Raw genomic sequence first — 22,684 nt, 5'->3', positions numbered from 1 at the left:
GTCTGGGTTGCCTAAAGCAACCAACCAGCTTCCAGATTATTTCCAATGCAGGTTAGAAACTTAAAGTGGAGACCTGATTGGTTGCTATGGGCAACACAGACACTTTTGCTTCTTCAGTTGTTTTTTTTTTTTTTCATTCTGTTCGCCAAGCCCTTCCTTGGGCTTTTTTTATAATGATGCTGAAAAATGAAGGCACACGAAGACAATAAACCAAACACACACTTATCATTAAATCTGGTTTGTCCTTTTTATAGCACCCAATGTACCACCACCACCTCCTCCTGCCAGCCCCTCACCTATCCCCAAAAAGCTGCCTGCTACACCTCCACTGACTACAAAGCACAAGAGGGCACTCTCAGAGCCATCCCCCATCATACCACACAGTCCCTCCAGCCAAAGCGGCCTCCATTTCGGTAAGGTGACCACATGTTTTAATGTATCTTATTAAGTACTGTCTGTGCTGTCCATGGCTTCCAATCAGATTTGGGCTTTTGTTCTTCAGCTGTCAGTTTCAAGTTCAGGTTATAGTTTTACTGGTGGCTGTAGGGAAGCACAGATCCAAGCTAAAGAGTACCTGTGCTGTAACCATACGCACAATCTTCGCTTTATGCACGCTCGGGAAGTGTTGGAATTTGCAAATTGGAGGGACCTGTGATTTTGGGCTCCTGGGAAATGCATGGAAACATTTCATAGTGTATGTACTTAACCAAATCACCCCCCCCCCCAGCACTGTCTTATTGAATCCCAAGATCGAGAACAGAAGGTGTTTTTTTTGTGTTTGTTTGTCAGGGTGACCTTTGTCACTAGTAGAGATTCTTAGTCATTAATTGAGGTCACAAAAGGATATTCAGAGACATAGGGTTATGCAGCTACCCTTTAGGAGATTGGACATTGAAAACCAATCGGAATTGTCGGGACAGCCCAGAATAACCCCTCCCAGTCTGCCTACTTTTTTATGCTAGTGGCCCAAGGAGTGATCCCTTTTATTGTTTAGAAGTGATGAAAGCAGGAGAGATGGAGGCACAGATTCACAGAATGAATGAAGCAGGGAGTTCCTTGCGCTGTAGATCCTTGGGTACAGCTTTCTCTACAGCAAGAAGAACAGCAGTAGTGCCTTAGATGATTTCACACAGCATTTTTAAGAAATTTTAAGGGTAGTATTTAGGCACTATGGCCCGGATTCACAAAGCACTTGCGCCGACGTATCTCGAGATACGCCACGTAAGTGCAAATATGCACCGTTGTATCTATGCGCCGTGCCCACAAACTGAGATACGCCTAAAAATAGGCTACATCCGACCGACGTAACTTGCCTACGCCGGCGTATCGTGGGCGCATATTTACGCTGGACGCATGTGGCGCTCCCATTGATTTCCTATTCAAATATGGAAATGAGGGAGATACGTCGATTCACGAACGTACTTGCGCCCAACGCATAATATGCGCGGTTTGTGTAAGTCGTACGTCCGGCTAAAGTTATTCCCCATATTTGAGGCGCAACCCATGCAAAGTTATGGACCAGGAAACACAAGCCGTCGTATCTTTTGTCGTTTACGTTGTACGTGAATATGACTAGGCGTAGGTTACGTTCATGTCGTAGGCAGTGATCCGGCGTATCTTAGTTCCGACATGATTCTGAGCATGCGCACTGGGATGCGTCCACGGGACGGCGCATGCGCCGTTCGTTATTCGTATCTTTTAATGGCGCTCGGCACATCATTTGCATGGGGTCACGCTTCATTTGCATGGCTCACGCCCACTTCCACTTACGATGACTTACGCCTAAGAAACCCAGCGCAGATTTGGTGGCAAGTGCTTTGTGAATTCGGTGCTTGCCTCTCTGCGCTGCGTCGGCGTATCGTAAAGAAGATACGCTATGGAGGCATGAATATGCGCCGATGTATGTGCATCTGGGCCTATATATCTATCTGTTCCATATAACATAGCAAATCTTCAAGTTCACTTTAATATTACTTACCCCTACTCTGCATTGCTTTGTTAATCCATTTGTTGTCACAGTCCGTTGCAATTTTCGTTCATACACTTTCACTTGTGAGCCATTTGTTCTGTTTTTAGTGTCAAAAAGTTTATCATTTCAAGGAAAACTATTTTACGTGCTGCACAAACCTTGAAGTCTTTGGGGACTTTTGTATAGCAGAATTTCACGACAATAGATTGTGAAGAGGGTGGTAAGGAACAAGGCATATCTGTACATGCTGGGAACTCTCCTACCAAAATGCATGGGTAGAGCCTGGAAGGATGCATTAAGGTGAAAAAACATGAGGGTTTACAACCCCTTTAAGAAAGTCTTTTTAAAAGGCCAATCTAAAACTAATTAGATCTTGGAAGGCACAGGGAGGTTAAAGTGGTTGTAAAGTCCATGATTCCAATTCCTTCCAGCCCCTCTGAAATAACAAGATATACAGTGTGTGTGTGTGTGTTTTTTTTTTTTTTAAATCCTGCAGCTAAATGCCTATTTTCTCATTGCCAATGTGCGGTCACGTGACCACCGCTCTCCTTCTTTGATCTAAGGACTATAGTGGGAGGGGCCAAGTTTCCCCTCTGATGTCAGCCGAGCGGTCAAATTGAAGCCAAACACCAGCTAACACTAGAAGTAGATACAGCTACAATTTTGTTCCTTTGGGGATAAAGGTTTTACAATAAAAGCTGATCATTGTAACCATCCCTGTCAGTGTTTAATGGTTTGTCTCATCCATGTAACTGCTACATCTGCAGCACAGCTTGTTGCGTTAAAAAAAGACTTACTGGCTAGATCACTAGATGGAAATAAAGGAAAAATAGCTTTTTTTAGTTTTCAGTGAATAATGTGCATTTTTATTCAACACTTTTTGCTATATATATATATAGTTTGAATCTCTGTTTGCAATCTTTAGATTTTACTAATCGTTTATGATGGAACTTTTTGAATGCATAACAAATATTGTGTTCCTTTTGATAGACTACGGTTCCTGCTGTTCGTCCCCCTCCAAATATCTCCAGTCAGAAGTTATGTCCAGGAGACCAAGGTTGGTGCTAGTAGATGTTCTCTGAGTTGTACATCATCTTCCTTTCCCTTTCCTTAGTAGTAGAGAGATGGGGGAATGAGGCATGTAACAGAAATAAATCGTGCTTCTAATTTACCAAGTTTGTGGAGGGGGGGTTTGTTGTTTTTTTATTGGGTGGCTGTCATAGGTGTGCGCAGCCTATTGCATTAGGGTGTGCACCCCAAAGCCCAAATACATACTACCGAACGCTCACGGTGTTCATTCAGAAAGGGGCCGGTAAATTACATATTTACTGGCAACTTCCCCACTCCTAAAACATCCCAGCAGCAACAGCCGATAGGAGAGGAGGGAAGCTGGCAGCGCTGCAGGGGGAAAGATGGGAGCCAGGGCAGTAGAGGGAATCTGTTCTGCACAGGGTGATTAGGGTGTGCCTGGGCACACCTGGCACACCCTGTGCGCACGCCTATGGTGGCTGTATATCGATGTCCATCCAGATCTGACTAGTCAGTGTATCTGTTTTGGCTTGACTTTTAAAGCCCAACTCTGGGAAACTTAAAAATAATCCCCTGCGCCCACACTGCAAGGGCTAACTGTTTAGTCTGTGGGAGAGTTTTTGCACTTTAACTTGCTTGATCCTCCGCCTCCACTCGTTCTGGCGATGGACTTTCCCTTGGCATCATCATGTCAAGTGCAGGGCTATAGATCCTGCATTGGGCTTGATGACGTCAGGACCTTAGTGTGCTGGAGCATTGGGCAGAAGACACTGCAGGGACCAGTCTAGCAGTGCAGAAGATTGGATAAGCAGATCTTCTTCTTTTCTATGTCTCTTAGACCAAAACAACTTTTCAGTGCAGCCCCAGCTTTAAAGTATAACTAAAAACAAAACTGTCCCCCGTTAATGAGATTCTCTCTCGGGGTTGTCCCCAGGAAAGTAATAGAGGGGACATCTTCCAATGGGGACACTAGTTCTGGTGACCTGGGGGCCCCCAAGTAATACCTTTTAATTTGCAGACATTTCCTCTCACTTCCTGTTTGGCTATGGGACAGGAAGTGAAGGGTAATCGCCACAATTGGACACAAATCTGACTGGGTTTATAACCCTCCATTTCTCTATTCAAAATTAAAAAAAAAAAAGTTCATATACAGGGTGGGACATTTATATGGATACACCTTAATAACATGGGAATGGTTGGTGATATTAACTTCCTGTTTGTGGCACATTAGTATATGTAAGGGGGGAAACTTTTCAAGATGGGTGGTGACCATGGCGGCCATTTTGAATCCAACTTTTGTTTTTGGTGTATCCATATAAATGGCCCACCCTGTAGTTTTGCCTATAGTTTTACTTTAACCAGTTGTGGACAGCCCACTGTAGATTTACTGTGGCAGGGCAGCCGCTCCCTGCCAGTTCACGTACCTCTGGCACTTCCGGGTCTGGGGTGTGCACGCGCCGCCGCTGACCCGCTGTGATTGGACATAGCAGGAGCCAATCAGCAGGTCCCACCAATCAGTCAGGAGAAAGGCACAACGGTGATCTATCTGTGTAAACAAAGCAAACAGTCGTTCTGTGAGAGGGGAGTGTGCTAAGGAGGAACACAGATCTTTACCTTCCCCCAGTCAAAGCAACACTCCCCCCACCCACAGTTTGTAATCATTCCTAGGGAACACGGTTTACCCTTTGATTGCCCCTGATGTTAAACCCTTCCCTGCCAGTGTCATTGGTACAGTAACTGAATATTTTTTAGCACTGATCACTGTAATAATGTCACTGGTTCCCAAAAAGTGTCAGTTAGGTGTTTCCGATTTGCTAGCCACAATGTCGCAGTCCCGCTATAAGTCGCTGATCGCTGTCATTACTAGTAAAATAATAAATAAAAATATACCATAGTTTGTAGACGCTATAACTTTTGCGCAATCCAATCAATGTACGCTTATTGAGATTTTTTTTTTTACCAAAAACATATAGCAGCATACATATTAGCCTAAATTCATGAAGGCATTTGATTTTTTAAATGTTTTTATTGAGAAGCAGAAAGTAAAAAATATTGTTTTGTTTTTTTCACAAATGTCCTCAAAAGTTTCTGAGTTACAGACCAAAAAACAAAAATAGAAGTTAAGAGTTCTGGCAGTTTGCTGGCTCTGGGTCAGTGGACTCAGAAAACACTGAAGCCAAGTATTATTTGGCAACTAGCATTTTACCAAGGATATCACCAATGGCCACCTACATATTTCTCACTGTACAGTGTTCTTTTAAATTGGGCCTATAATTGCTTTTTTTCTTAAAATGTTTTTTTTCTATATTCAGCATTGGATCTCCAAAACTTAGCAGTCTTCATGAAGTGCCGGAAGTCCCACCAAAAGGTATTTTATCGAAATGTTTGTTACAAATCAATTTATGTGTATGTGTGTGTGTGTGTGTGTGTGTATATATATATATATATATATATATATATATATATATATACTTTTTCTGATTATGTGGCTTTGTTCTTAACCACTCTCCACCCAACGACATCTTTGTATGGATTGCATGGGCTGTTATGGACATGTGGTGAACATTTCATGTCAATAACACCTTTAGAAATGTATTTACCTAGAAAAATGGTGGCGCGTTCAATACCTATTTTACCCGCTGTATCTCCTAAATGTGTGCTGTTTAGGAGATATTTACTTGTGAATGGGTTGGTGACGTCACTGGGACATAAGCTCTGAAGGAACAGCATGTCCGTGCCATACCTTCAGAGACCTTTGCTGTAAATAGTGTGCGAGTGACGACGTTGTGGCGCGACCAATCAGACGACCGGAGGATGCGAACCTAGAAGAAAGACCTGGTGAAGGTGACAGCGCATCGTTTTGAGGCAAGTTTCACATAATGTGCTAGTATGCGAAATGATGCGCCCAAAAGATGCTGCTTGCAATCCTTTTTCTAAACTGTCTCCCTTGCCTCCCCATGGTGCTTTCACACTGGGGTGGTACGTTTGCAGGATGCAAAAAAAAGTCCTGCAAGTAGCATCTTTTGGATGGTGCAGGAGCGCTGTGTACATCGCTTCTAAACCGCCCCTGCTATTAAAATCAATGGGCAACACTGCCGAAGTGTTGACCCGCCCTTTATGACGTCATCATGCCCCGGAACGGTGACATCGTGAGGGGCGGGGTCACCGGATGACATCACACGGTAACCCCGCCCCTTGCCTATATAAGTCGTTGCGCACTGTGCACACAGCATTACAGCAGGAGAGAGCGTCGAGTCAACATCGGAAGAAGACCGGAGGGAATAAGATGATGCAGAAGTCACCCGAGAGAGCAGAGAAGTCGGAAGAGACCCCCAAAGTCGGAAGAGACCCCCGGAGCTGCCTAATAAATTACTTGAAAATCTTGTGTAGTGTGTTTTATTTTTACACTTTTCCCCAGGTTAATGGGTACCCCATACTCATTCACATAGGGTGTAGTGCCAGGATCTGGGGGCCCCCTTGTTAAAAGGGGCTCTCAGATTCCGATAACCCCCCCCGCCCGCAGACCCCCAACAACCACCGGGCAAGGGTGGTTAAGAAGACGCCCTTGTCCTCATCAACATGGGGACAAGGTGCTTTGGGATGGGGGGCATCAAAGCACCAACCCCCCCATGTTGAGGGCATGTGGCTTGGTATGGTCCAGTAGGGGGGGGGGGCGCTCGTTTGGCCCCCTATTTCTGACCTGCCAGGCTGCGTGGTCGGATAAGGGTCTGGTATGGATCTTGGGTGGGATCTTACGCCATTTTTTTTTTTTTTTTGGTATAGGGGTTCTCCATAAGATCCACACCAGACCAAAGGGTCTGGTATCGTCTTGGGAGGGGGGGGGGGGGCGAGCCTCGAGCAATTTTATTTTTAAATTTTCGCCCTTCAAGATTCTCAGCACACAAGTAGTACCGCAAGTCGGATCATCTTGATCCAACTTCTGGTGCGACTTCTATTCAAATCAATGGGCTCCCATAGGGAACCATTGATTTTCAATACAGACAGAAACGCGGTTGAAAGCTAGCGCAGCTTAACGTGCATTGAATTCAATGTAAAACGCGGAAAAAACACGTTTTTAACGCCGTTTTTTTTCCTATCATCTGTACTAGCTTTACAGCCCGTTTTTTTTAAATGTTCTAAAGGAGTACACTGGATTTCTAGCAGATCAACATATTTTTTTCTGTGTTGTGGGTGTATATCAAAGATGTACATTTATTTTTTGCTCAGACTTCATTTTAAGCCCGTTTTACTGTGAATTGGCACTTATCCATAAGGACTTCTAACCAATGTTTGCAGTGCCACTAAGCTCTGTTTGCTAAACAATCATAAGAGCGCAAAGCACATAAGATAACACTATTTATGTAAGGAATAAATTAGAAACGTGTTATTGACACAAAATAGCCCAGTAATGTTGATTTACACCTCTGTAGATGTAGATATATCACCCTCCCTACTTGAATACCTTATAATTACATCTTAAAGCCCAGCTCCAGATTGTATTTCAAAGCTTTGGATAGAATATTTTCAGTTATACAGTAAAACTTTGGTTTGAGAGCGATTTGTAAGACCAGCAACATTTTAAAATACATTTTGACTTGATATACAAGCGATGTCTTAATATACAAGCAGCGTCATGTCACAACTGAGTATAAAAGAGAAGAGAGGCGCCTCTAAGGCCGCGTACACACGGTCGGTCCAAACCAATGAAACTAAGTTTCATCGGTCCAAACCGACCGTGTGTACGGCCCATGGGTCCGTTGTCCTTTGGTCAAAAATTTTAGAGCTTGCTTTAAAATCGAACCGATGGACCGCTGCCCGATAGGTCCAAACCGATGGTTAGTACACAAAAGCATCGGTTCAAAATCTGCGCATGCTTAGAATCAAGTCAACGCATGCTTGGAAGCATTGAACTTCGTTTTTTTTCAGCACGTTGTGTGTTTTACGTCACCGCGTTCTGACCCGATCGGTTTTTGAACTGATGGTGTGTACGCACATCAGACCATCAGGCCACTTCAGCGGTGAACCGATGAAAACGGTCCGTCGGACCATTCTCATCGGTTTGGACCGACCGCGTGTACGCGGCCTAAGTGTAGCAATATGGTTACATTTAACGAAGGTACAACATTTATCAACATATTGTGGAGGTTTCCATTTGTGGATGGACATTTTATGGTTACCTGGTAACCTGTCACATTACTATAATGTTTTTATATGGACTATAAACTGAAGAATTTATGAATAAATGGTTGTGGAACAAATCATTTGAGTTTCCATTTTTTCTTATGGGGAAATTTGCTTCGATATGTAATGCATATAGGAAACAATAATGGTGCAGGGAAACGAGATGTAGTTGATCAGAACAGTTCTTAACCAGTGCTCCTTTCACCAGGGGGTAGTCACCACGTGGGTGGGATTTTCCCCCTTTTTGGGGATGCACTCACCAAAATGTGATATTAAATCAGAATGGAACCATCATCTACATCTGTCATGAGTATTGCACTCTCCACCACTTGCTTTCTCTTGTTGAGTCAAGTCCACAATTCCATATAAGGAAATAAAATTCATATAGTGCAGTACCGTTTAAAAAGTTTATTAAAACACCCCACCAGTACCCCATATACAAATATGCGTACCCCAAGGAAAAAGATCTCAAGCATACAATGTTACTTGTGACTGTGGTTGCTCCGGTCACCATGACAATGAAGCCGCTCTGATGCCAGTACGTCTGCAGACTTCCTTGTTCCTGGTCCTTGGAACGCTCACAGTGCTTCCGGTCGTACGATAGGAGTCACGCACTGACGCGTTTCGTCATTGGCTGACTTTGTCTGAGGGCACGTGGGAGGGACATCAGCGTGGCCAATCAGGCAGCTGGAGAACGCAAACTCGAAAGGCAGACCAGGTGAAGGTGGAAGCCCTGTCAGCGGTGACAGTGCACCACTGGAGGAGGGCTTTGTTCTAAGGTAAGTGTTTTATAATGTGCTTGTATGTGATGCATACTAGCACATTATGCCTTTGTCTTGCAGAGTTTAAAAAAAAAAGTGTGGTTTACTATCACTTTAACTGACATTTCAAGTAATGTGAAGACATCAACCACTGGTGTATTTCCTCAGTTTAGTTCCTTTGTGCCTGGAGAGCGCTCTAGGTACTTTGCCCAGGCTGTCAACCTCCCGTTAAAGCATAATCTGCAGAAGCTTTAACGTTGTTCTAAATGCATTAATTGCCAAGTAAGTCCTCGGCAAGCCTTGCTGATTGGTGTGCTGTAGTGCTGCCTTGTCAGGCTGCTGTTTGGGCACAATCACTCTCATCCTGAGAGCAGTAAAACCTCCAGGCAGCCTTGTTGTCAGATTTAATGCCAGTGCTGGGAGAAATAAAAGCACTGTAAGGATTGATGCTTGGTAATTGAAGCTTTTAGCCAAACGTTGAAAGCCTCCTTCTATTTTTAAATTAAGTTAAATTGGACTTTGAGTTAAGAATCATGGAAGAGTGCAGCCTAAGAATAGACATAACCCAATACCTGCAGTTACCGTTTTTACTCAGGGAATCTTCTTTTGTGCTCCTTGACTTATGCCAGGCATGTCCAAAGTCCGGCCCGCGTTTTGGTTTAATGCGGCCCCATTGCGTGGCACTCTGCGAGTCATTGGGGGGCCACAAAAGATATATACCTTATTTATCGTTCTGGCAGCCTCGGAGGGGGTGTGACGAGTGCTGTCAGATAACATACAGGAGAATCTCCTGTTTACTTGGTGGCCTCTGTAATTGGAAGGCCGCCGAGTAAACAGGAGATTCTTCTGTATGTAATCGGTTGGCATTTGTCCCGCACCCTCCCTGTCCCCTTCGAGGCTGTAGATGGGCATCGATCAAGCTGCACTGAAGGCAATAGTGAGGCTGCATTCATGTCAATGGTGAGGCTGCATTCATGTCAATGGTGAGGCTGCATTCATAGCAATGGTGAGGTTGCTTTCATAGCAATGGTGAGGCTGCTTTCATAGCAATGGTGAGGCTGCTTTCATAGCAATGGTGAGGCTGCTTTCATAGCAATGGTGAGGCTGCTTTCATAGCAATGGTGAGGCTGCTTTCATAGCAATGGTGAGGCTGCTTTCATGACAAGGGTGAGGCTGCTTTCATGACAAGGGTGAGGCTGCTTTCATGACAAGGGTGAGGCTGCAGATGGGCACTGATTAGACTGCATTGATGGGCACTGACCCTTTTATTTTGCTTCACAGTTCTTTAATTACAATTCTATTTTTTTTCCTGAAACTTTCCTCCTTAAGTGAAGGTGCGTGTTATACGCCTGTGTGTGTGTTATACTCCAGTGTGTATTATATGCCGATAAATACGGTATATCCAAATAACACACCTAAGCTCATCCTTAGACTCACAAGGCAAAAGAATTCTTGTCGGGCAGTGTATTAGTTAATTTGCATTTAATTTTAATGGTTCAAATGCCAGGCAAAATAGTTGACCCTCACGCATGTTCACTTCATCAAATCTGGCCCTCTTTGAAAAAAGTTTGGACACCCCTGACTTGGGCAGACCATACAAGGTGCGAATTTCTTTCCTGCAACTATGGGTTTGAGGAAATAAATTTGCACAATTCCCCCATCAACATGGATAGTGCAGGCAGGAGAATCTGGTAAGCCATTATCTGCTCCCGGCCGGGGGCAGGCAGCGGAGGCCATCCCCACCAGGAGAAGACAGTGATTATTGTAGGCAGCTATAGTAGTCACTAGAGATCATAAGAGACTCTGGCAGGCTGGTTGTACCCAAGTTGATCGATTGATCAACTTGGTACATTCAGCCTGCCCATTAACGGTTTGAATCTCGGTGGCATCCTGCTGAACCGGCTGAGATTCAAACCGTGTATGGCCAGCCTGTTTCACTTTGCTACTGTGGCTTGACAGCATCTGAATTTATGTCTAATTTCTGCCAGTTGTCACCACCCATCTGGCTAGTGAGGGTGCCCTTACTGTTCATTGAGGCAATCTCATTGGATGATGAAATGGTAGTTGGCAGGGCTTGGCCAGCAAGTCAGACCCCAGTAACAAATTGCACAGAAGAGGCTTATCTAACTAATAAAGGTAATTGCGTTCATCTTTTGTGGTGTTTGCTGTTAGAGCTTTACCAGAGGATGACATAATCATTAAAGTGAATCTGTGTCCATATCACACACACTTGCGATTTGTTAGCAATGTCATCCTCCATATTTACTAACAGGGCAAAGAAGGAGGTGGAATCCTTGTGGCTGGAGTTTCAAAGACAAATGCAGGGTAAATGTAATAGTGGGTGTATGCAACAGGCCCCTCAGCCTGAAAGAATAATCAGGGGAAGCTGGTTATAAGTGACAAGAAGGCAACTGTACTAAATACAGTCTTCTCCTCGGTTTTTACAAAGAAAAATTAGGTATAGAATTGTTAGAAGCACAAGGAATGTAGCCTTATGGCTAACAAAAGCCACTGTTAAAAAAAAATATTTGAAAAACGTAATGTGAGTAAATCATCAGAATCAGATGGCTTACACCCAAGAGTCCTCAAAGAACTTAGCCATATTATAGCCAGACTGTTATTCTTAATCTTTAAGGACAGATTACTGACTGGATTAGTAAGGCTGATCAACAAGCTATTGCGATACTAATATTGAAAAAGGAGCTGAAAGGTATATACCTGAAAACTACAGACCACTAAGCCTAACATCAATAGTATGTAAATTACTGGAGGGGATAAGAGATCCAAGAATTTGCTAATGAAAATGGTATAATTTCTAACCAGCATAGATGTATGAAAGATCATTCTTGCCAGACCAGTGTATTATGAGGTGATGAGCTGTAATTCGGATAGAAGAAGGCCTGTGAATGTTGTGTATCTTGATTTCGCTAAAGCATTTGACACAGTACTCCATAACCTAAGCATTTACAAACTATGGTCTGTTGGCATTGACGATAGTGTATTTTCCCTGGATAAAAAAACTGGTCCAGAGGGTAGTGATAAATGGCATATCCCCTAAAATGGCTGTAGTTGTAAGTGGGGTATCCGGAGGCTCTGTCATGGGGCCAATTCTGTTAAACTTGTTCATAAATGATATAGAGGTTATTATAAATAGTTCAATCTCTGTGTACACTGACGATGGAAAGCTAAGCAGGGTAATAACTCTATAACAGGATGTAGCAGCTTTGTAAGAGGACCTTGATAAAATAAAGGGGGTGGCAACTACATGGCTAATACGGGTTTAGTATTGGAAAATGTAAAGTAATGCACTTGGGGGGGCTAAGATATGAATGAAAGTTACTCCTAAGGTGTAAACCTCTGGGGGAGTCTAGGATGGAAAAGGATATGTGGATCCTAGTAGATCACAGACTCAACAGGCAAGGCCAGCAGGCTATTAACATGTAATAAAAAGGGTATTTACTGAAGATATAAAACTATAATTTTTCCACTATACAAAACTCTTTTTCTGCCACATCTTATATTTCCTGTCCAGTTCTGGTCACTAATCCTTAGAAAGGATGTGCTGGAACTGGATAAAGTCCAGAGAAGAGTACCTTTGCTAATAGGGGGCTGGAAGACCTTAGTTATGAGAAACTGCAACAACCATTAAACGTATTCCCCCTGGAGAACGAAGCGGAGATGAGATATAATCACAACATTAAAATATATAAATGGTGATCCTAACATACGGGGAAAGCTATTCAATCTTGGGTCTCTTAAGAAGACATGCGGTCGCTAAATGAAGTTGGGTGAGAGACAGAACCTTAAACTGCATATGGGGTTCTTTATTGTCAGAGCAGAAAGGATTTGGAACTCCCTTCCATAGTTTGAAGTGTCAACGTGGAGTGTAGATAAAAAACAAAAACAAAAAAAAACTTAGATTGGCATTTTAGGGGAAATTTGTAGTGACATAAACACATACATACACACAGACACAGTTTGAACTGGATGGACTGGTGTCCTTTCAACCTTACCAACTTTGTAACACTAAAGTGTTTACCTATTTTGAAGAAGTAGTGAAATCTAAAATAACCCCTCATTTATCTATGTATCTAAAAGCATTGTGAAGAAATTCATGGTAAAAGTTTGCAACACAGGCATTGACGTCTTGGCTCTTTCCCTGTTACTTTCTGCTGAACCAGAATCTTGTCAGCCTGCTAGCCCTCTATTATAAACAATCCTCAGGTGTTTCTAAGTAGTTAGAAACCAACTTAAAACCCAACTCTGAAGTCTTTGTTGAAAATAATAAAATCACATTAATGGCTTATGCTCACAGGTGCATTTCTCCTTACAGCACTGGTTTATTTTGGTGCCTAAAAGCCCCTGGTATGCTACATACAGCTGCCCATGAATGGGAGTAGATGGTTTGCATTCCGGGCCTTGTGTCTACTGCCTACCACTATACCTAGGGTAGTATGAAGTCTAGAATCAACCATGACCATAAGTGATGTATTATTGGTCTCCTCTTCCCAGTTGATTATAGGACAGAAGGATATTCAAAAGCAGGAAACCAAAGATCCTTCCAGACCAGCACGTCTCCAGCTTCATCTGTGCAGGAACTGTACCGCGTGCCAACGCCCACTCAAGAACCTCCCCAGCCAATGCCACGGAGGATGAGTCTGGTAAGAATTAAGGGGATCCTAGTTTCTATAATGACTGATAAGATATTTAAACTTTTATTTATATTTGGAACTGAAACAAAGAATATATGGAATCCCTGGGTGACTCACTTTTTGCCTTCCAATTTTGATAATTCCCTACTAAGACCTTGGTTATCTCGATTTATACTTACATTCTCTGCATTCATAGTATGTGTTTATTACCATGTACTACCCCGGGGACCCCTACTAACTTTCATTTTCTTTCTTCCCCATCTATTTTTTCTCCTGCCGAAAGATTACTTTTTCTTTTATCTTCTTTCTCTCTTCTACTTTTCCCCCTATTCTCTCTCTCCTCTTTCAATTTACTCTTTATATAGTTCTGGTAGCAGAACTTTTATTTCCTTGGTTATCATTATACCAATTGTACATAGTTCCAATATATAGTATAAGATTTTAGATTCTATAATAAATTGTCTTTTTTTTTTATTTTAATTTAATTTATACTTTTATTTTTTATTTTCATTTCTACATTTTATTATTTAAAACTTTGTGAACAATTTCAGAGACTATACTCTTAATAATTAAGACCCCTTTTTTTTTAAATCTGAGGTCATCTTATAATTAACCCGTTCTAAGTTGGTTTTATCCTTTCTTATAGAATGTATGGACATAATCGTTTGACGTAGTTAGATCCATGCTTACATTGTTTTAGTTGAATTGCTTTTAGTTTATGTTGAAACTACAACTCAATATTGTTAACATATATGTAATCTTTTCTTTTGCTGGCACCCTATGTACTTATGTATGCTAATTGTTAAAATTCAATAAACAAATTTGACAAGAAAATCAATTTTTGCTCCTTTTTTTTTTTTTTTTTTTGTAAAGAGCAAACCAAGGCTCAGACGGGTGAAGGCTTTGTTTGACTGCACAGCCGATAGAGAAGATGAGCTCACTTTTAGCACAGGAGAAATTATTGTAATCACAGAAGAGGAGGACGACAACTGGTGGGTGAGTAGCTAAGCATAACTTTCTCTGATAATTCTTTGCATAAGCGCCTGAAACAGTTTAGTCACATATCGCAAAATGGCTGGACAGTTGGCTCCGGCATCGTAGCATTTGACATTAAATGGGGCTGATATGGTAAGTACGGCCTTTCATGTTCGGTTTAGGCTTTAGAGGTTAAAGTTGATCAAAACCTCAACCTCACCGTTAAATGCCTTTTCAATTTTTTTTATAACTCTCCAATATCTGTACTTTTCCAGCTGGTTCACAGAAGCTTTAAAACGCTTCACTTCATCCGAGGCTTACTCAAAGACTCTATAAGTAACCTCCAAGTGGAGTGAAATGTGTTGGGCTTTTATGGGCCAGGTGGAACAGTTTGTATATTGGAGAGTTCAGTTAACTGGAACAGGACTCTTAACTGCGAACGGCTTCCCTTTTTCTTTGTGTGTTTGCCAGTAGAATCTGTGGAGATGCCAGCGAATGCACCCTGCGTCGGAGGATTAGTGGGGAAGTGTGCCTGCAGTGAAGTTTCTAACTCGTATTTTCTTTTCTCTTCTCTAGAATGGCTACATCGATGGTCAGTTGCATAGAAGAGGAGTTTTCCCAGCATCCTTTGTGCACATTTTAACTGATTAGTAAGCATAATCTCAAGGACGTGACATGAGCCAAAAGAAGACAGAACCAGAGGTTGGGGTCGTCAGATAAAAAGTTCTGATTTGGTTGTATATAAGTTGGCCTTTGTATGGACCACTCCTTGTCATGGTAAATGCAAGAGCAGGTGGCAGAAATAGGGCAAAAGGACCAATTCCAACTGCTTAGACTGTGCTGGTCAATGGCCTTCTTAATAAACAAGGGACCACACCATCATCACCAAATCTGTGACTCGCCAAACCATGTAATGTGAGAGATAAAGGGGTTAATAGACATGCATTTTATGCTTGTGCTGTGCCTTGTAATGCATATAGCTTTGTGTCATTTTTACAGATATAATCCTAATAATGTGTCAGCTTAGCTGCAAAAGTACAATCTATACAGCACACAACTTGGGGCAGTTGTGTCCACAAAAACAGCAGGAACAAACAAAAGGCACTGCTTGGGTGTATTTTATGGATATGGCACATCCATATTTCAGAAAATTGTGTTCAGTGGAACAAACAAACTTTAATGCTGCATTAAAGTAGAAGTCCACCCTAAAACTAAAATCCTTGCATCTATAGGCATCCACGATCTAACACTAACCCATCTAGCCCTGTAAAAAAGAAATCGGTCTACATGCCTTTTTTTGAAGCCGATCCGACCCTATCTCCAGCGGCGGAAGCTCTGCAGAGGACATGGCCGACAACGGCTGTGAAATGAATGGGGAGGGACGTTGCCCATAGTTACTATGGGGCTTCCGTTGTCTGCGGTGTCCTCTGCACCCTCCTCCACAGCGAAGCCACGTCTGACAGCTCAGTGTGGGATCGGGTCGGAGCGGCTTCAAAAAGGTATGTATACTGATTTTGTGCTTTACAGGCTAAATAGATTAGTGTTAGATCATGGATGTTTATAGATGCAGGGATTTTAGTTTTAGGGTGGACTTCACAGATATTGGAAACTGTGCCATAAAGTAAAAGGCTGTTACAGTTGGAAAAGGGCAAATCGCACTGACAGGGGTAGTTACAACAGTCAGGGTGACAACGCTGCTATGCAGTTTCATTGCAGAATGAACTGTGTTGTCACCCTGTTACAGGAAATGTAAAATAACAGATCTACTAGCAGGATTGATAGGTAATAAAACTAGGTTACTAAAAGAACTAAAAAAAAAAACATATTGTACTAACACTAGTGACAGACTGCCCCACACACAGTATATCATTTTGGATTTTGACAATAATTCCACTACAAAAGAATCTTGTACCTAGAGGAATATGGAGGGTGTCATTCTTCACTTCTTCCCTAAATTGATGTTTGGCTGTTTTTGCTTTCAATACTTTTAAAACTTACCTACAGCAAGCTTGCAGCAAGTAAAGTTGCAATGAAGTCAAAACTCCCGATCTGTCTAATTAGTTGGGTAAGAACATTAAAGTTGGTTTTGGCACAACAGCCAGAGAACTACATTTTTTTAAATGCAAGGTCAGCCTTGGCAGCCCACATATCCCCGCTTTTGTTAAGGTCAAAGGATAAGTTCACCTATTGCAGGGATCCTCAAACTACGGCCCTCCAGCTGTGGTAAAACTACAAATCCCATGAGGCATTGTAAAACTCTGACATTCACAGACATGACTGGGCATGATGGGAATTGTAGTTCCTGAACAACTGGAGGGCCGTAGTTTGAAGACCCATGACCTATTGGAACATAATCCATTCGTATTTAGGGTAGAACATGCAACATGTTCCAGCAGCTACAGCTTCTCCCCCTTCCTTCGACAGTGACGGCGGGCGGGCAACGTTTCTGTGTACCTGCTGTCACTGTTTTGAAATATGATTGTGGCTGTGCAGGGCTTCGCCCACCCAAGTAATTCATTTACAGCGCTCTGTGAATAAGAAACTACAAGTCCTGAAGCTTCAATGAAACAAGATGACTGAGTATCTGGTTAATCCCCCACACACACTATTCACACTATGCTGTGTAACATAAGGAAATTATTTCAGACGGCGGCACTTCCAAAAATCCTTTTATCGAAGCTTCATATGACAAGTGGTTGGCAGATGGAGCAGGGGACAAAGTGGTAGACGCGTTTAACTAACCTTTGTGCGAAATGCTTCTACCTCTTTGTCTCCTGCTCCATCTGTCAACCACTTGTCATATGAAGCTTCAATTAAAGGATTTTTGGAAGTGCAGCCATCCGGAATCATTTCCTTATGTTACATTTCCTGAAGCCTTTGTGGCTGTCTGCTTGTAGTTTCAATTAACTACCATGGCGCTGTTGAGCGCTCTCGTAGTTCGCTCATTCATTCTTCCTGTCAATGTGTATCTGTCTGCCGGTATGAGGTACAAGCAGACATATACACTGAAGTGTGCAGGAGTACTGCATGGCACCCGCAAACTGTTGATCACAGGTGCAATGCTTTACAGGCTCCATGTAAAAAAAAACAATACATACAAAAAGATGTGCATTTATTATATTTTTTTTAAAAAGGTGAACTTATCCTTTAAAGGAACACATCAGGAAATGGTCATTTAACTGCCAACTACTCATGGGACTTTTCTTTTCGAGCAATATACTTGTATGATATAACTTGTTGTCTTTGTTCAGTTGTACACATGAACAGCAAATTGTTAAAGAACAATATTTGCCCTCCGTCTTGGTGAATGATCAGACTTTACTGGTAGACTTTCTCCTTTGTTGTTTGAGGCTGAAAACAATAAATTAGAACAAGTCTACCCAACTGTTCATCCGATAATGGTGCTCTGTCTGATCTTTGCATGCATATACACAAATCAGTCATTGGAAAAGGTTAGAATTGTAAATATATGACCCATCCCCTGGCATCTCTTATAACTTAACCTGTTCTGTAGGAGGTGAACCAACATAGCTGATATCGGTGTATTCTTTCCATAATATGTTGTAAACATGGTGTTACCACCTCCTCCTGCCAGCCCTTTGATACCCCAACTGAATTCAAAGCACAATACAGCACTGTTAGAGCCTACTCCTATCATTCCACACAGACCCCCCCCAAATTGAGTGGGGAAGGGTCAGAACCCCTGTCAGGTTTTTATTGCTATCTGGGGCACAATTCAAGAGATTTACCCTACCTTCCTCTCCTGCTGAAAACATTTTCTTTTTAATTCTTTATGACAAGTAAAAATGTAAGAGGAAATCATAACATTCAACTTGAGTCACATATTGAAAACATTTAACCAGACAGGAAGCCAGGGTAACTCTCCGACAGACACAAAAATGCTTTTGTTTCTCGTCCATAGGAAACACAGAACGTTTTTAACCTTCGCATTATGCTGCTGCCTCGGCCTGGGGATCTGGCTGGACTGACTGTGCCAGGATAGCCTGGAAGTGACTTTCTCCATGTAGGGCTCTTTCTAGACTCCATTGTGTTGAAAGTAAGCCTTGGATTGTTTTCCAGGTCCAGAGTTGCTGGCCTTGCCTTTAGCACTTGTCCTGTCTAAAAACGTGCTTAAAGGATGAGTTCACCTTTCAAAAAAATAAATGCACATATTTTTGCAGAAAAAAAATTACCATTTTTTTTTTTTTTTTTTTTTTTACTTCTGGAGCCTGGAAAGCATTGCACCCTTGATCAGTGGTTTAGGAGTGCAATGTTCAGCCATCTGCACACAAGCCCTACAGCTTTCTGTCCATACCTTCATATGGCCTGTCTATTAAAAGCTCCAGGGCTTGTAAATGAACTTCGAGAGTGCTCATCAGCTCCCTCGCAGTTCATTCAGCACTACAATCTGTCAGCTGTGGTGGCTACCCGTAGTTATAGTTCATTCATTCACAGGAAACTAAATGAATGATATTACCGTGTGGGCGGAGCCCAACACCGCCATGCTTTTTAAATTGTGACAGCGGGTGTGGGAAGAAGTGTCCGCACCCGCTGTCACACTGACGGGGAGAAACTGGTGGCAGGAGATGGAATATGTTACATGTTCCACCCTAAATATGGGTGTACCATATTCCAAAAGGTGAACTTTGCCTTTAGTAGGCCAGTGGGGCCAGGCACCTAAAGGTACCTCAATTATACCCCATTCCCACTGGCTTGGCAGTGAAAGGGATTAATGCTGTGAGACTGAGCGCAGATGTCATTCAATGTCTGGAGTGTCATGTGCACGATCTGCATTCTCCTTTCTGCTATAGAGCACCATGGAAGCATAATTTCTATATGGAAGCTGCTGTTCCTGCTTGAAAAGAGTCATGTGTAACCTTAGTCTGTTCTTACTGCCCACCTACAATGACTTTGGTCACCTCTCCTGCACATGATGCATCTGATTTAGCTTGTGGCCCTTTCAGTCTCCAAAGCCATCGGCCACAGAGACTTTGATTCTGATTCGCTCTAGTCCTTGACGGATGAGCTTACCAGAGGAGGTGCAATATACTGCCATTGCTCCCAAATTCAAGAAGACCTTTTTAGCTCTTATTGATGCATGAAACACCACTCTGAAACTAGAGGGTGGGCCGCTGTAGCTTCTACCCATGCTGTTTCCAGGCTTGGGTCGCTGTAAACTCCTAAGCCCCAAAGACTTTCCCTCTGCACCCGCTTTTCCAAGTATTAAAACATCCTGACAGTTTTTTGTTTGCCAGTGTCTAATCCTCCTCTAGGTGGCAGTATAATCCTGAAGGTTTAATACTTCCTGTGTCCCTCAATAGACTCCAAATAAAATATTTTACAGTGAGTACAAAAATCCTGTTTTTTCCAATCCCTCTCTATTCGCTGCATCTTAAAGGGAGATCTGCTGCTTAAAGGACCGGTCCATCCAAAAGTGATATTTTAATTATAGACGCAGCTTGGTAGATTAGGTCAGCTCTTAGCTTTGTATAAGTAATGGAAACTTGGAGAGCTATCTCCCGGTCATAATTTTTCTTTCTGTTCCTGTCCATCTGAGGTCTGTCTGGGGAAAAAAAAGGCCTTCACCCATACCTAAAATACCAAATGCAACCCATGCTTTTAATATCCATCCAACGTAATCCCTCCTATAATTCATCCACTACGGAACGCTTTTCACAGGGGAAGCAATAATAGCCACACATGCGAACAAACCCTTAAACATGAGGACTTTGATACAATTTTTTTTAAAACGTACACAACAGTACAGGACTTGGTTGTATTTTGTTAGTATGTTTTTAAACAAATTAATACAATGAAGTATATAGTTTTATATGTCGGGAAACTTAATTTTAAGTGTCTCTAGTTATATTTTTTTTCAGTGCCAAACAATTGAAGGGTAAATTTGCATAAACCCAGATATTTAAGTTTTGCGTGAATTCAGGCAAGTTGTATCACAAACTACTACTAACTGCTTAAATCTCAGGTGAGTTTTCTTCATCTGGGTTTCCAGCCCCGCTGATTTTCTCTTATGAGCATCTGGAAATGTTTTCTGTGCCTAAGCAATACAGCTTGCAGAGTACAGGTCATTTTATAATGCACCCATCTCAAGCAAGATTCCAGTCTCCCTGTCATATTTTATGGATATATATTATGGAAAATGTATCAGGAAAAGTCAGACTCCATATAGTGGGGGGGGGGGAGTTGTGGATCCTGATATCAATGGAGTCCTCAAGAAGAAAAATGATAGGTGATTGAAGCAGAAACAGGAGATTAGGTTAATATATATATCACACTTGCCAGTATTCTCAGTGCACACCCATGAACAAATTAACTAAATGACACTCCAGACCATTCCGTTTCCACACAGATGCTAATATCACTGACAAATCACCAAATTCTGCTTAGTTTGAGTAAAGAAGTCCAGCTCCAGCCATAAACTAAAGGCTTAGAACTTTGACTGATTTTTGCTACTGTCCATATCCTCATTGGCAAGCTTGTCTTCCACATCCTGTCCTGATTGCGTCCCCATTGGCTAGACTGCCATCCACTTCCTGTACTGGTTGCCTCCCCATTGGCAAAATTGCTGTCCATTCCTGTCTTGGTTGCATCCCCATTGGCAAGAATGTTGTCAACTCTCTGTAATAGTTGCAGGCCCATTGACGATATTGCTGTCCACTTCCTGTCCTGGTTGCATCCTCATTAGCGAAATTGTCATCCTTTTCCTGTCCCGATTGCATTCCCATTGCCAAGCTTGCCATCCACTTCCTGTCCTGGTTGCATCCTCTTTAACAAGATTGCCATCCACTTCCTGTCCTGGTTGCATCCTCATTAACAAGATTGCCATCCACTTCCTGTCCTGGTTGCATCCTGGTTAGCAAGATTGCCATCCACTTCCTGTCCTGGTTGCATCCTCGTTAACAAGATTGCCATCCACTTCCTGTCCTGTTTGCATCCTCGTTGGCAAGATTGCCATCCACTTCCTGTCCTGGTTGCATCCTCATTAGCAAGATTGCCATCTGTTTCCTGTCCTGATTGCATCCCCATTGGCAAGATTGCCATCCACTTCCTGTCCTGATTGCATCCGTATTGGCAAGTTTGTCATCCATTCCTGTTTTGGTTGGGACCCCATTGGCAAGATTGACGTCAAATTCCTGTAGTGGTTGCAAGCCCCATTGATGATATTGCTGTCCACCTACTGTCCTGGTTGCATCTCCTTTGGCAAGATTGCCATCCTTCTCCTGCTCTGGTTACATCGCCATTGGCGATATTGCCGTCCACTTCCTGTCCTGGTTGTATCTCCATTGGCAAAATTGCCGTCCATTTTCTGTCGCAGTGGCATCCTCTCTCATGGGACAGTAACCAACAGGCAAATTAGACAGGGAGAACACCGATCAATATAAAAACATAATGAAGGCTCTAACCCTTTACCTTCGGCTGGAGGTGGGCTTTAATGTTCTTTGGCACAACATTTTTACATGATTTGTGGAATAGAATACCTTTTAGTTCTGTGTTCTAAGATGATGAAAGTACAACAAAACTGTGATGCCCCATGTTCTGCTGTGCCCTGTACTTGCTGTACATAGAATTGTATAAATAATAATAGTTCAGGTAATATATATCTCTATTTATGCAAAAATGTTTAACTTGCCAAGAAAAATAAAAATATACTAATGATTGTATCAACAAATGTGTTTTTTTTTCTAAGGAATGTCTTATTGCAACTAGATTACCACCTTGTGTCTTGGAGAGAAATTATTCTATATTTGCAACGTGAGCGGTTGCTGTAAAGTTTATTTTCCATGTGAGTCTCCATTGTAAACTGCTTTCTGTCTGTTATTATCATTATCATTTTTAATATAGAGATTAAAAGTGATTCCTCCAAGTGGACATTGGTATATATCGGACATTGTAATCAGCATGTTTGCTGAACAACTACAGATAACGGGAATAAACACCCAGGGAGTACGTTGATTTCAATAAAAAAATATTAAAGGGAAAAATTTGGATCTGAGAATAACGCCTTATCTCAAACACAAAAACAAGCGCTCATGGAAAACTGCACCAGATTAGATATCATGCAACCATTACTGGATATAGCTGCTACCTTAACTACTAGC

General features: G+C 42.2%; 1 protein-coding gene across 3 annotated transcripts in view; it reads left to right on the top strand.

The window, feature by feature from the left end:
- LOC120918803 (arf-GAP with SH3 domain, ANK repeat and PH domain-containing protein 2-like) overlaps positions 1-16,566 on the top strand; it is a 218,344-nt gene extending 201,778 nt beyond the window's left edge. For 2 of the 3 annotated variants that reach the window (XM_040330610.1, XM_040330609.1), the window contains 6 exons: positions 255-413; positions 2,960-3,026; positions 5,311-5,366; positions 13,453-13,601; positions 14,466-14,588; positions 15,144-16,566. In XM_040330610.1, coding sequence (XP_040186544.1) covers positions 255-413; positions 2,960-3,026; positions 5,311-5,366; positions 13,453-13,601; positions 14,466-14,588; positions 15,144-15,218 — 629 coding nt within the window. In that variant the 3' untranslated portion in view covers positions 15,219-16,566. The remainder of the gene's footprint in view (positions 1-254; positions 414-2,959; positions 3,027-5,310; positions 5,367-13,452; positions 13,602-14,465; positions 14,589-15,143) is intronic. The other variant, XM_040330611.1, reaches the window with a different exon arrangement.
- The last annotated feature ends 6,118 nt before the right edge of the window (positions 16,567-22,684 follow it).

This window comes from Rana temporaria, chromosome 12 (assembly GCF_905171775.1).
Source record: "Rana temporaria chromosome 12, aRanTem1.1, whole genome shotgun sequence".
In the NCBI taxonomy this organism is placed as follows: Eukaryota; Metazoa; Chordata; class Amphibia; order Anura; family Ranidae; genus Rana; species Rana temporaria.
The sequence above is the reverse complement of the archived record's forward strand: the minus strand, read 5'-3'. Positions and strand labels throughout refer to the sequence as shown.